Source organism: Hyposmocoma kahamanoa, unplaced genomic scaffold, assembly GCF_003589595.1.
Source record: "Hyposmocoma kahamanoa isolate Upper Pololo Valley unplaced genomic scaffold, ASM358959v1 64, whole genome shotgun sequence".
In the NCBI taxonomy this organism is placed as follows: domain Eukaryota; kingdom Metazoa; phylum Arthropoda; class Insecta; order Lepidoptera; family Cosmopterigidae; genus Hyposmocoma; species Hyposmocoma kahamanoa.
Genome location: NW_020653852.1, coordinates 6,035,943 through 6,046,935, shown reverse-complemented (window position 1 = coordinate 6,046,935; position 10,993 = coordinate 6,035,943). Strand labels below are relative to the sequence as shown.

General features: G+C 37.9%; 2 protein-coding genes across 2 annotated transcripts; both read left to right on the top strand.

Annotated features, from left to right (window-relative positions):
- Positions 1–255: 255 nt before the first annotated feature.
- LOC113230836 lies at positions 256–5,345 on the top strand. Its single transcript, XM_026464934.1, has 4 exons — positions 256–288; positions 439–698; positions 1,624–1,756; positions 4,670–5,345. The coding sequence occupies exons 1-4, from the start codon at positions 256–258 to the stop codon at positions 5,309–5,311; spliced, it is 1,068 nt and encodes a 355-aa protein (XP_026320719.1). The 3' UTR covers positions 5,312–5,345.
- Positions 5,346–5,648: 303 nt separating this feature from the next.
- On the top strand, positions 5,649–7,953 carry LOC113230878. Its single transcript, XM_026464982.1, has one exon. The coding sequence runs from the start codon at positions 5,664–5,666 to the stop codon at positions 7,866–7,868; it is 2,205 nt and encodes a 734-aa protein (XP_026320767.1). The 5' UTR covers positions 5,649–5,663; the 3' UTR covers positions 7,869–7,953.
- Positions 7,954–10,993: the final 3,040 nt, after the last annotated feature.

Below are 10,993 nucleotides of genomic sequence, written 5' to 3'. Positions count from 1 at the left end.
GTGCGCATTTGACCTCCATCTCTCCTGATGAAATTACAGGCACATGAGACTTGTCAACTTACGTTTCAGGGTGACGGGCACAATGGCAGTGCCCCTCAGATCTTTGGGATTTATAGCTCTGAGTGGCACTGCAAGTGTTACGGACAGGCGTGTACCTTACAATCAGGCGCACGACTTGTTCGTCCCGTCACTTAATATTATAAAAAAAAAACCAGATGTCGAAGAGTTCGCCTATGGAGCATGCACACATAAATAATGCCTATTTACTCTCGTCATGAAAAGGCCCATGTTTTTGGCGTTTAGGGAATAAATCTGCAGATAAGGAATTCCACTCTATATAGCCGTTCGCCATATAAACATAGAAGCGTAATGCTTCGTGCGAATCTTTGGAACATCCAGAACATATGGGTGGAACCCTAGTCTACGTGATATATCAAGGCAACTTTACAGCGGTGTTCACGACTTTGGAGATTCGTCTCTACTAAGTTCTGTTTAAATAAAGAATTATTATTATTTTTCCAGGCGACATTCGCTCGCAAGCCCACAGTGCTGCGCAAAGTGTTCCGAGCTTTGACAACGGGTATTAACAGTGGAAAAAGCGAAGAGATGAAATCAAGGGTGTTGCCACACTTGCGTTCAAACCCTCGCCTGACGCAGATGTTTAAATCTTTATTTCCTGACGAGAGGCCTCCGGATAGGTAGGTGGTGTAAACGCTTTTTTTCATTTCGTTTCGTTCTTACGTGTCTTTGAAGCTTTTTTTTAGCAGTAGAGCTCCATGTGAAAGAGTTCGTCCAGGGTGGTACTGCCACCTTACCTATTTCTGCCGACAAGCAGTAATGTCACATGCACATGGGACTTGTCAACTTATGTCTCAAGGTGACGGGCGCAATGGCAGTGCCACTCAGATCTTTGCGATTTAAAGCGCTGAGTGGCACTGCAACTGTTATGGACAGGCGTGTAGCTTACCAACAGGCGCACAACTTGTTCGTCCCGTCACTAGATATTATAAAAAAAAACCTACGGCACTAGGGTAAAGAAATCATTTGAGGCAGCGATACTGACGCTGCGTCAATGACACAAAAAAAATCAAAAATATAAAATCCAAAAACAAAATTAAAGAAACGTTGCTCACTTGTTATCTTGTTAACAGTTATCGTAAATATTTATTTGACTGAATGTCATGTTTTTATTACCATGATATTCATATTTTTTGTAAAAATAGGCCAGTCACTACTTTGATGATAACACCAACTATCACCTAATTGTATCAGTAAAAATAATATTGATACAATTAGTCGAATAAACAGAAAGAAAGTATCCTTCGACACGTGACTAGCACGTGGTAGCCACAGTGAGTCAAGTGTCGCTGGTTCGAGGCTAGTCCAGTCGAAGGAATTTTTCGTTGTTTGTTCGATCTTTGTTTCAATGATAATAAGGTATCGTAAAACCAAAATTATTTTACATGTTTCAAATACGCTCTACATTCTGAATATTTCAAATTTTTGCTGTCTAGTTACGAAAGAGTGTCCCAAAAATCGGAAGTCTATCGGAAGTCATATGGAACACACAAAAAATCTCAATGTTTGCAGTCACAATTAATAAGTAATTTGATTTGTTTTCAGTGCATATGAAAAAGGCACGGATATAATGAACGAGAGCTTTCTGACTGATGACAAGGGCTATGACGTGTGGGAATTCGAGGAGACCAACGATAACATGCGTAAACTAGAGAACAAGGAGTCTCTTGATACAATGGTTAGTATAAGTGTTATACTTGAAAAATACCGCCCACGTCATCGTTCACATAAAACTACAGAAACCGGCAAACACCTTGAGCGTGGAGTAGTGAGGGAAAGTCGGCGCATGTACACTTTCGTGCAAAATTATTATCACATTTTTTATTTTTCTCTTGCTTTTCTGGGAATATGTAAAAAATACAGTGTAATGCGCGCGGCCGTATCCACGATATGACTGTATCTCGATACTGTCAACAGCTATACAATATTTAAGTTAGCGACCTATACACCAAATTCGATATAGAATGTTTAATAACAAAATGTTGCTAGGCAACCAATAATAGCGTTGTAAAGAACCATACCCTTAAACCATACCAATAAATGGACGTCGGGTTCGCGCTAAACAGTGTCCGCACCTATAGGGCGTTAAAATCGCATACAGAGCGTCAATCGCGCAACAGTCTTCATTTGTTCGAATGACAGCGGGGTTGTCAATCATGCAGTACCATATAATAATAACTTGTAAAAATTACCGCAGTAAAGTGTAAAAACAGGATTTTGTGTCATATTTTCACTAAACAAATATATTGTGTTATCATAGTTCTCATTTAAAAGTGTTATTTTGTGCAGTTTTATTGTATTTAATTTATATATAAATGAATCGTAAATATAAATTACAAAAGCACACAAAATAATCAAATAGCTAACTGTCCTTTTTCTACACATTGCATGCTCAAAAGATGGAAAGAGACCCATTACGTCAATTTCAAGTAGCTTATATAAACTTTTTGGTCATTTTCAATTGTTCGAACCACTAGCGATCGAAATATTTAGAACAAAGAAACTATAGAGTCGCTTTGATTTTAATCTTATTTAAAAAAAAAATATTAATGACGTTTAATTCGAGGTAACGAAATAAAATGTCAAATGTTTTTTTTTAGGAAGATTACAAAACTAAACTAAATCGGTTTTCGGAAGTACGGTTTACGCTTAGTTGGAATATCGGTACATTTCTTATAGTACACACTTACTTTCACATTTGTAGTAATATTTGTATGTTTGTATCTGCCCAACTCTTTACTATTTCTTTAAGTGAATTTGCACAACTTTCGACATAATAATATATATTACATATAAAAATTAATTAATATTTACAATAAAGGCTACTCCATTACTCTTGTGTTCAAGTAATTTTCAGTCGAAGCTAAATATGGTGCATTTCGTTAAATTTCCAATAGAAGCTGAATATGGTGTTTTTGGGTCATTAAATTGTTGCAAGCAAAATTAGGCAGTACTGCAATACCGTTAGAATTTAAATTAAATGTTTTAATTTTTTATATTTCGTTACATGTCACTACGTTTGTATAGGTTAACTTCGGACAGTTTTTTCGTGGTTTTTGTATTAGACCCGACGTTCATTTGTTAGTAAGTCAATGTAAAGAACATTATTTTTCAATGCTCATTATTTAGGCTAGCTCTGCCCAAGCCCCATTCGTATAGTTGGAATTTAAATAAGTAAGTACGTAATTTACGTATGTAAAAGTAATACTTACCTAATCATTTATTACAACTTTTGCAAAGTAATAATAATATAATAACGCACACACTCAACATAGCCCCGCACTAGGGAAACCCTGTGTCTCGGGTGCCATGGACACACACATATATACACCCAAACTCACGAGAGAAATAAATGTAGGCCATACAAATATTTCTCCCGGGAATCGGACCTGGGACCTCTGCGTGGCAGCCTTTACCGTTCGGCCACGGAGGCAGTTAAATCATCCGTTGATACGTATAATTTATGAATTAAAATTTTGATACCAATTAATACTTGCTTCTAGATAGTAGATGAAAAGAAACAAAATTGTAAAATTCTATTTTATATTACTTTAGTACATACCTCATCCATCGTCAATTTCCGATTCTGAACTTGAATTGCTACTTAAACTCAAATGTTTAAGTAGCAATTCAAGAAAGCATTAAGGATGACACACTTTTATAATTGGAATCCACACAAATTTGATTCAAAGTGTATGTATTCCATAGCATTTAAGTTTATTTGAAAAGAGCAATCCCTAGAGTTTCTTGCTCGTTCTTCTCAGGGAGGTCAGCGTAGTGAACGAGCAGTAGCTTAAATGTGACGTTTTCAAGTGTAAATTTATTTTACCTATGGAATAAATAATCTTTGACTTAATTAATTACTGGTCATTTTTATGTTGCTTTCAAATTACTAAATAGCAGTTTGAAACATCTATTGAACAAAATTCATCACAGACATGACTTCAAGATTAGAATTATCAATAACCTTTCGGGGAAAAAAACCTGAAATTGTGGTAACTGTAAAACAAACTAAGGTGAAAACCTTGAAAATCATGTTTTTGTTTGTTTACATTTATTCTACATTAAATTTGACTGGAGTATAGTACAGGCTGCTCAGTTTCGCATAGTTCATAAAAATGACAAGTATGTACGTAGAGGCAAAGGGGTAACAAGCTTTAAAATAGTAAAGGCATAAAGGTGTTAAAAATAAAAATATATACATATATTTTCAAGATAGTCAAAGTCACCACGCGCGTCCGCACTGCGCAGATGCGAGAGCCGACTAATTAGCTTGCTAGTATGAATGCGACTTTAGTAGTTTATCTCTAACCAATCACATGCTGCTGTGTTTTCTCAGTACTAGGTCGCTAACTTAATAAGATATAGAACTGTATAGAAATGTCAAATTTAGACTTAACCATGGTACGGTGGTTTCGGTGTTACATAAAAATACAAATACCATTTTGATCGTTGATATTCCTTTCTATATTATGTTTAATAAATGCGTCAATCCCTGTGTTGCGGGATTTTTACGATATTAAAGCCGACCACGAATTATAAAATATCATAACTATTCATAACCATACAAATGTACATTTTCACATTTCAGTATCTTAATGGACGAGTGTTTTTACAACACGGAAGAATGCTGCGATCGGCGCGTGTCACATATCCGTATAGTAAGGAACCCTATCGGGTGCACTCGAAACGGTTAGCCCCGAACCACTGCCACCTCTCCCCACCGGCCACCGACGACGAAAGAGCGTCACCTAAACGACAAAATAAAAACACACCCAAAATTCCGCCTAAAAGAACTAAAAAGCAACTAAAATCACCCACTAAGTCAGTCAAAGATGTAAATGACAATACAAACAAAGAATGTGTTGTAAACAGCCCAAAAAATGTTAGAAAAAAGAATAAGCCTAGCAAAAAAGACGATAAAACTGAAAAAAAGAAAGTCAACGAAAAGTTTAATAAAAAAGACGATGCCACAAAAAATAAAACTAAAGAAACGAATGCGAATATTGAAGTGCAAGAAGTGCCAAATGCAGAAGTGAAAAATGCCAATGGTAATTGGACAAGAGATGAAGACAAAACCATGTTACAAGTGTTAAAAGGCGAAGCAGCATCAGAAGAGATTTTTGTCAAAATAAGCAAAATGCTACCACACAGATCATTGACCGAAATAAAAGAAAGATTCTGTCACGTAATGAATTTGTTACAACAGATGGCTGTAGGAGAAGTAACGTAGTGGTTAGAGATGAGGACTGACTTTTTAATTAGTGTGTAAGAGAAACGTATTTATAATTTTGTATTAAAATAAAATTATTTTACCTTTTGAGATAGTTTTTGATATTTTTGTGTTTCATCTTTCATCCATTACATCTTTGAATTAAATGCGACGCATAACGCCATCATAACGGTCGAAAATACGACACGGTGTAAACTCCTTGCTGGACATTCATATCAAACAAAACTTAATGTCAATAAACACGTCAAAATTTCGGCCGTAAAGACAAAAAATCATGTGATTTACTCGCTGAAAATAATTGTTTTAACATTTTATTTTTTATTTTTGAGACTAATAAAATAATTTTGTAGACATGTATTCCTTGCATGAGAATTACTATCACCGAAAATGTTATTTCGAAAGGGAGCAGGTTCCCACTCAAAGCGTGATGAAGAACAAAATGCAAGTACCGCTTGCACATGTTTACTTCAAGAGCATGAATTGGAACCTTAAAGTGCTAGCGGGCCTAGAGCCTGAAATGAAAGGCGGTGGCCCTGAATGGTACATGCCCCCGGATGAACTCCTCGCTTGCAGAGCTGTATTACACCCTGTACATCACGATGTCCTGAAAAAATTAAGTCACGAAGGCATCTATCTCTATGGACAGGCAGTTTTACAGAAATATTACAAATCCTTACAAAAAGAAAAAGAACAAGCACTACATAAAAACGACCTTAAGTGGAAGAAAGCTATAGAAGACAGTAATCGACGTCAATATGATAAATCTTCTAAGAGTGAAGCTTTTTTTAACTCCTCGAAAATAAAACTCGCGTTCCATGAATTCGAAATGTTATACCGGACGGCCACTACTAATGTAGAAACGTTAATTTTCGATTCAGCAATACAAGAAATAGAAAGAGTCCAAGAGGAGGCATACCAAAAAATGAGGAAAAAGTTTGAAAAATTAGTTCATCAACAAGCTACCATGCTTTACGATAAATACAGTGATATGTTGTTGAGAGAGAAAGTGAGGCTTAAAGGTCAGTTTGTGAAAGATGTGGACACAATACATACAGAGACGGCCAATCAGCTACACGATATCAATGTGGAGAAACACGTGGCTGTAGAGAAACTCAGACAGTATCTCGAGTGTCAGAACTTAGCGTGTCAAATATACGTCGCCCTAAAAGAGCGAGATGCGTGTAAAAAGGAATTGGAACTTTCAAAATACGAGCACGATAAAAAAATTAAAGAAATGACAAGAGAACTTGAAATGAAAACCTTCGAAATCCAACATGAACGAGAGGAAGAAATAAAACGTCGACAGTTTAATGTTATCTGGAGAAATAAAGTATGTCACGTGGTAAAGAAATTCCAAATGTTCGTGGAGTACTGCCTAAAGCTTGTACCGCAGCATGCAGAATTCTTCACAAACATGGAAAAATTAATGCTTTTGCAGTTGAATGAAGCGATTGATAATCCAAGCACAGAGAGCATAATTGAAACAACAATTGAACATCCCGTTTTGATACCAAAGCCACATCCATTCTTCTTATGCTGTGACAGGGGATTCAAGCCGAAGGTCGACGAAACGCTCTGCCCTAACCACTGCACGTCTAGTGCTTCTCAGTTTCCCGTCATAGTAGTCAACAAGAGGTTTCTCTATGCCGCCTGCGACAATTTCCAAATGTATAGTGAGAAAATTAATGACTTCATTGTAGGCAATCGTGGAGATCCCTTCGACTTAGAGGACGACCACGACTATACTTACGACGTACCCTTCAAATACACAGCTGACACTGCAATTAAAGAGTTGAAACTAGAAAGTTCGCTGATGCAAGTGTTACAGCAAGAGGTGGCTAATATCAAAAAAGTACCGCTTGAATGCTGCGTTTGTAAAATACCCAACTGCTTCTGTAGTCCGATACGCCAGTCAAGGGTATCCCTGCCTCCCATGATGCCTGTAACACCAGAGGAACCTCCACCTGAAGGGAAAAAAATAGAACCAAGAAGTGAAGAGTTAAAAGTACACCGTGAACCGAAATGGCAAAGTTACATGGAGTACGTCCTTCCTAAGCGATGTAAATGCTCTAAAAGGGCCAAGAAACATCTCAACGAAAATTTGCCTCCGTATATGAAAAATATGTCCCCTTATGACGTGCCCGACTTGCCTAACTACGAGCCGTGCGACTTAGAAGATATTAAACGATTAGTGAAGCAGACTAGGAGCAATTACCAGAAACAAGAAGTTGTTGATATTCCTGATAAGGAAGTATCTCCCAAGACAAGGGATATGGGTACACAGTGGTCAGACCACGACTTCGATGTCTTATGCACTTGCTTCTCTGAGTCCGAGCTTGCAAAGGTGTTGGATAACGTGGTGAGAGACTCGATGTTGTTTGACCCTGACAAAGTCAGAGAGAGATGCTCCGTAATATGTCTTAGCGCAAGTTCTTCGGACATGGGCAAAACTGCAAGTACGTTCGCAACTGACAGAGCATATTCCCTGAGAAAGCTTTTGAACAAAGATTCTGAATTAGAGCAACTCTTCATGAAGAAATCCTGTGACAAATTATAGAATGGATTCAACCCTATAGAGATAACATAAAAACATTGATATTGAAATCTTGTTATAAATTAAATCACTTATTAACTAAATTTATAGGTAAGCTCAATCAATCAATCAGTAGCGTCAACTCCTCACAAAACGACCACTTATTTTTTGTACAGAGTCGAGAGCAGGTCAAGCTTAAAATTTGAATTCAACTCAGTGCCGTTTACGCTCTAAGATGCCGCTAACTATAAGAGCTGTCCAAAATTACAGTACGAGTTGTGAAAATGCTTTAAATTTAATTAACACATTACATTTTTTTCGGGACGCTCCGGGACGTGTTCTCGTCCGCAATACCGCAAACCTTGAAGACTAAAAAGTCTTCGAGCCGTGCGTATTGCCAGCGATGACCTAAGGCTCTGAGACGTGGTCACTTACTATGGACCTCATAAAAAAGTCACTTAACGAGCTTCAGCGAGAGGTGTTTCTCTACGTGATCGAATCAGAAATTAGGAGATCTGTAGAAGAACGAAAGTCATCGACATAGCTTAGATTTAAGAAGATTAACAAGTTAAAGTGGCAATGGGCAGGGCACATAGCTCGTAAAACTGACGGCCGTTGGTGCAGAAAGGTTCTCGAAAGTGAGACCACGAACCGGAAGGCGTTCAGTCGGACAGCCCTCTACTAGATAGATGGATGACTGGTAAGGGCGGCGGATAACCGATGGATGCATGCCACGTCCGATCGACTAGTCTCGAAATCGTTGGGGGGTGACCGTCAGGATGGCTGGTCGCCTGTCGCATCTAGCACTGAGTGTATATTCAAGAATTGCTACCTTTTCTAAATAATTGCTACCTTTGATGATATATTCTGAGAAATTATAAAAAATAATTGACCAGCCATTCTGACGTCAGGATGGCTTGTCGCCACTTTGTTCAGCATGAAGGGAATATATCAAAGGTAGCAATGATTTAGAAAAGGTAGCAAATAGGTAGCAATTCTTGAATATACTCTCAGCGCCAGGCGACCAGCCATCCTGACGGTCTCGTTGGGGGAGGCCTTCATTCAGCAGTGGACGTCTTCCGGCTGATATGATGATGATTACATTTTTGCATTTCATTGTAGGTCTGTCATGCAAATAATTCGGATTTTGTTTTATTGTCAATATTTTTAGTTGTCATTTTGAGAATTTGATAAGTTATTACGTCCTCGACTCAAACGCGCGCCTCCGAATGGACGCGCGAATTGGCGTCTCCCTTTTCAGTGCCGAAGCGGCTACGAGCGGGTAGATCCATACATCGAAATCGCATACAGACGCTAGACCACGCACTGTGAAAGGTACGGGCGGACCAAGCCAATAGATCTGCTTGCGCGGCGGCGCGCACCCGCGCCCACAGCCGCCGTGACACAGGCGCTGGCGCGCGCGGCCACTGTGAACGCAACGAGCGTCTGCGTATATTTGGTTTACACCTCCGCCACCCTGAATAAGGCCTTAGATTAAATCAGTAAGCGCGCTCTAGTGTGACCATAATCGGGCGTTTGGAATTTGCTAAGTAGGTAAAAAATATTCGTTTTGTCGGTTCTTATCGAAAAAAACAAAATTTAAAGCTGCGGTGTCGCATCGTGCGCTTGCAACCAGAGCGAGTCGTGGCGGGGAGGTGTGTTCACCAACGCTGCGAAATCTTTGCGATGCGGCGGATGTGGACCAGTTCTTAGTCAGTCCGCGTTGTCATAGGTAAAGGGGTTTTACTATCCATGCCATAATAAGCAGATCTATAGATCTATGATTTAGTTCGTTTCAGTCGTCAAAAAGTAGACTATTTTACAGTCCAAGTTAAAATAAGCTTAGGAAATGAAACTATTTTTCCGGATCTAAATCGCGTATATTTCTTTTTTCAAACAAACCAACGTTTCGGACCCTTTACAGGTCCCATGGTCACGGTTGACTGAGGTGGTAAAATCATCAACCAGTTTTAATATTAATGCAAACCACCCTATTTTTTCACTATAGTTGCAAGTTTTTAATTTAAATACCTTATTTTTAATTTTACAAAGGACATTCCAATTTACGCTACATTATGTTTTGCAAATAATTTTATTTTAACAATATATTCATATTGTTTATTAAGTTAAATTTAACATTAATTAATAATGGAAATTAGAATAAATTAGTACATATTACTTAGTCGTTAGTAGTAGTTAAAATAAGCTTATTCCGGCGGCAGCACTATTTTTCAATTTCTAGAACCACAACTCAACTTTTGAACCATGGTGACGCTGAAAATAAGGGACACTGTGATTGCACCCAGGAAAAAATGTAAATTAGTCGGTTCCAGTCGCAAAATTTTAAAGACGAACGGATTTATCATCCTATAGACATCGCTTTTTCCACTAATCACAGGTCCCCAACATGGAGTTCTTCAAAAGACGTGTAAACAAGGTTCTCCGGAGTCGGCAACGCATGGGTGATGCCTCTGGTATTGCTCGTGTCCATGGGCGACAATGACCACCTCCCATCAAGTGGCTTTTCTGCTCGTTTGCCTACTATCTTAAAAAAAAAAAAAAAAAAAAAGGTGGGTTTTTACCACACCGTCACAGACTAGTTGGGATGAGAGGAATTTAATTTCCACTTATCCCTATTAATTATAATAAATTAATTTTTCCAAAGATAGCCCAACATACCATTAGTAGCTTTTTCTTAAAACTTTTTCAAACACGTGGCACTTCTAGGTTTAATAATTTTTAACCGACTTTAAAAAAAGGAGGTTCTCAATACAACTTTTTTGTTTGCATGGTACGCGATTACTCCGATTTGTGAATCGATTTTGATGATTTTTTTATTGGAAACAAGGTGGCCCAGTATTGGTTCCATTTAAATTTGGAGAAAATTTTCCGTCTGTAAGGGTGTTAAACTAGGGGATGCATTGTTTCGCGCACTTTCCGGTAACCGATTTCAATAAGACTTGGCAAATTGATGTAATTCACGAACTTTTGAGCTCGGTTTTTTCCTTTATTTTTTTTCCATCCTCTAAGGTTTTTTCGGATTCGTGGAATTACAAAGTATTAAGTATTTAATTTCAATTACAAATTAAAAACTTGTAATTATTAATTTACAATACTAGCAAATTAGCAAAAACTGATAGTGTTACTTT

Bases quoted from the DNA above. Each gene is read 5' to 3' on its own strand.
- LOC113230836 (XM_026464934.1), top strand. From the start codon at position 256: ATGCCTATTTACTCTCGTCATGAAAAGGCCCAT. The intron at 699-1,623 runs GTAGGTGGTGTA...ATTTGTTTTCAG, and splicing joins GACGAGAGGCCTCCGGATAG to TGCATATGAAAAAGGCACGG. The intron at 1,757-4,669 runs GTTAGTATAAGT...TTCACATTTCAG, and splicing joins AGGAGTCTCTTGATACAATG to TATCTTAATGGACGAGTGTT.
- LOC113230878 (XM_026464982.1), top strand. From the start codon at position 5,664: ATGTATTCCTTGCATGAGAATTACTATCACCGAAAATGTTATTTCGAA.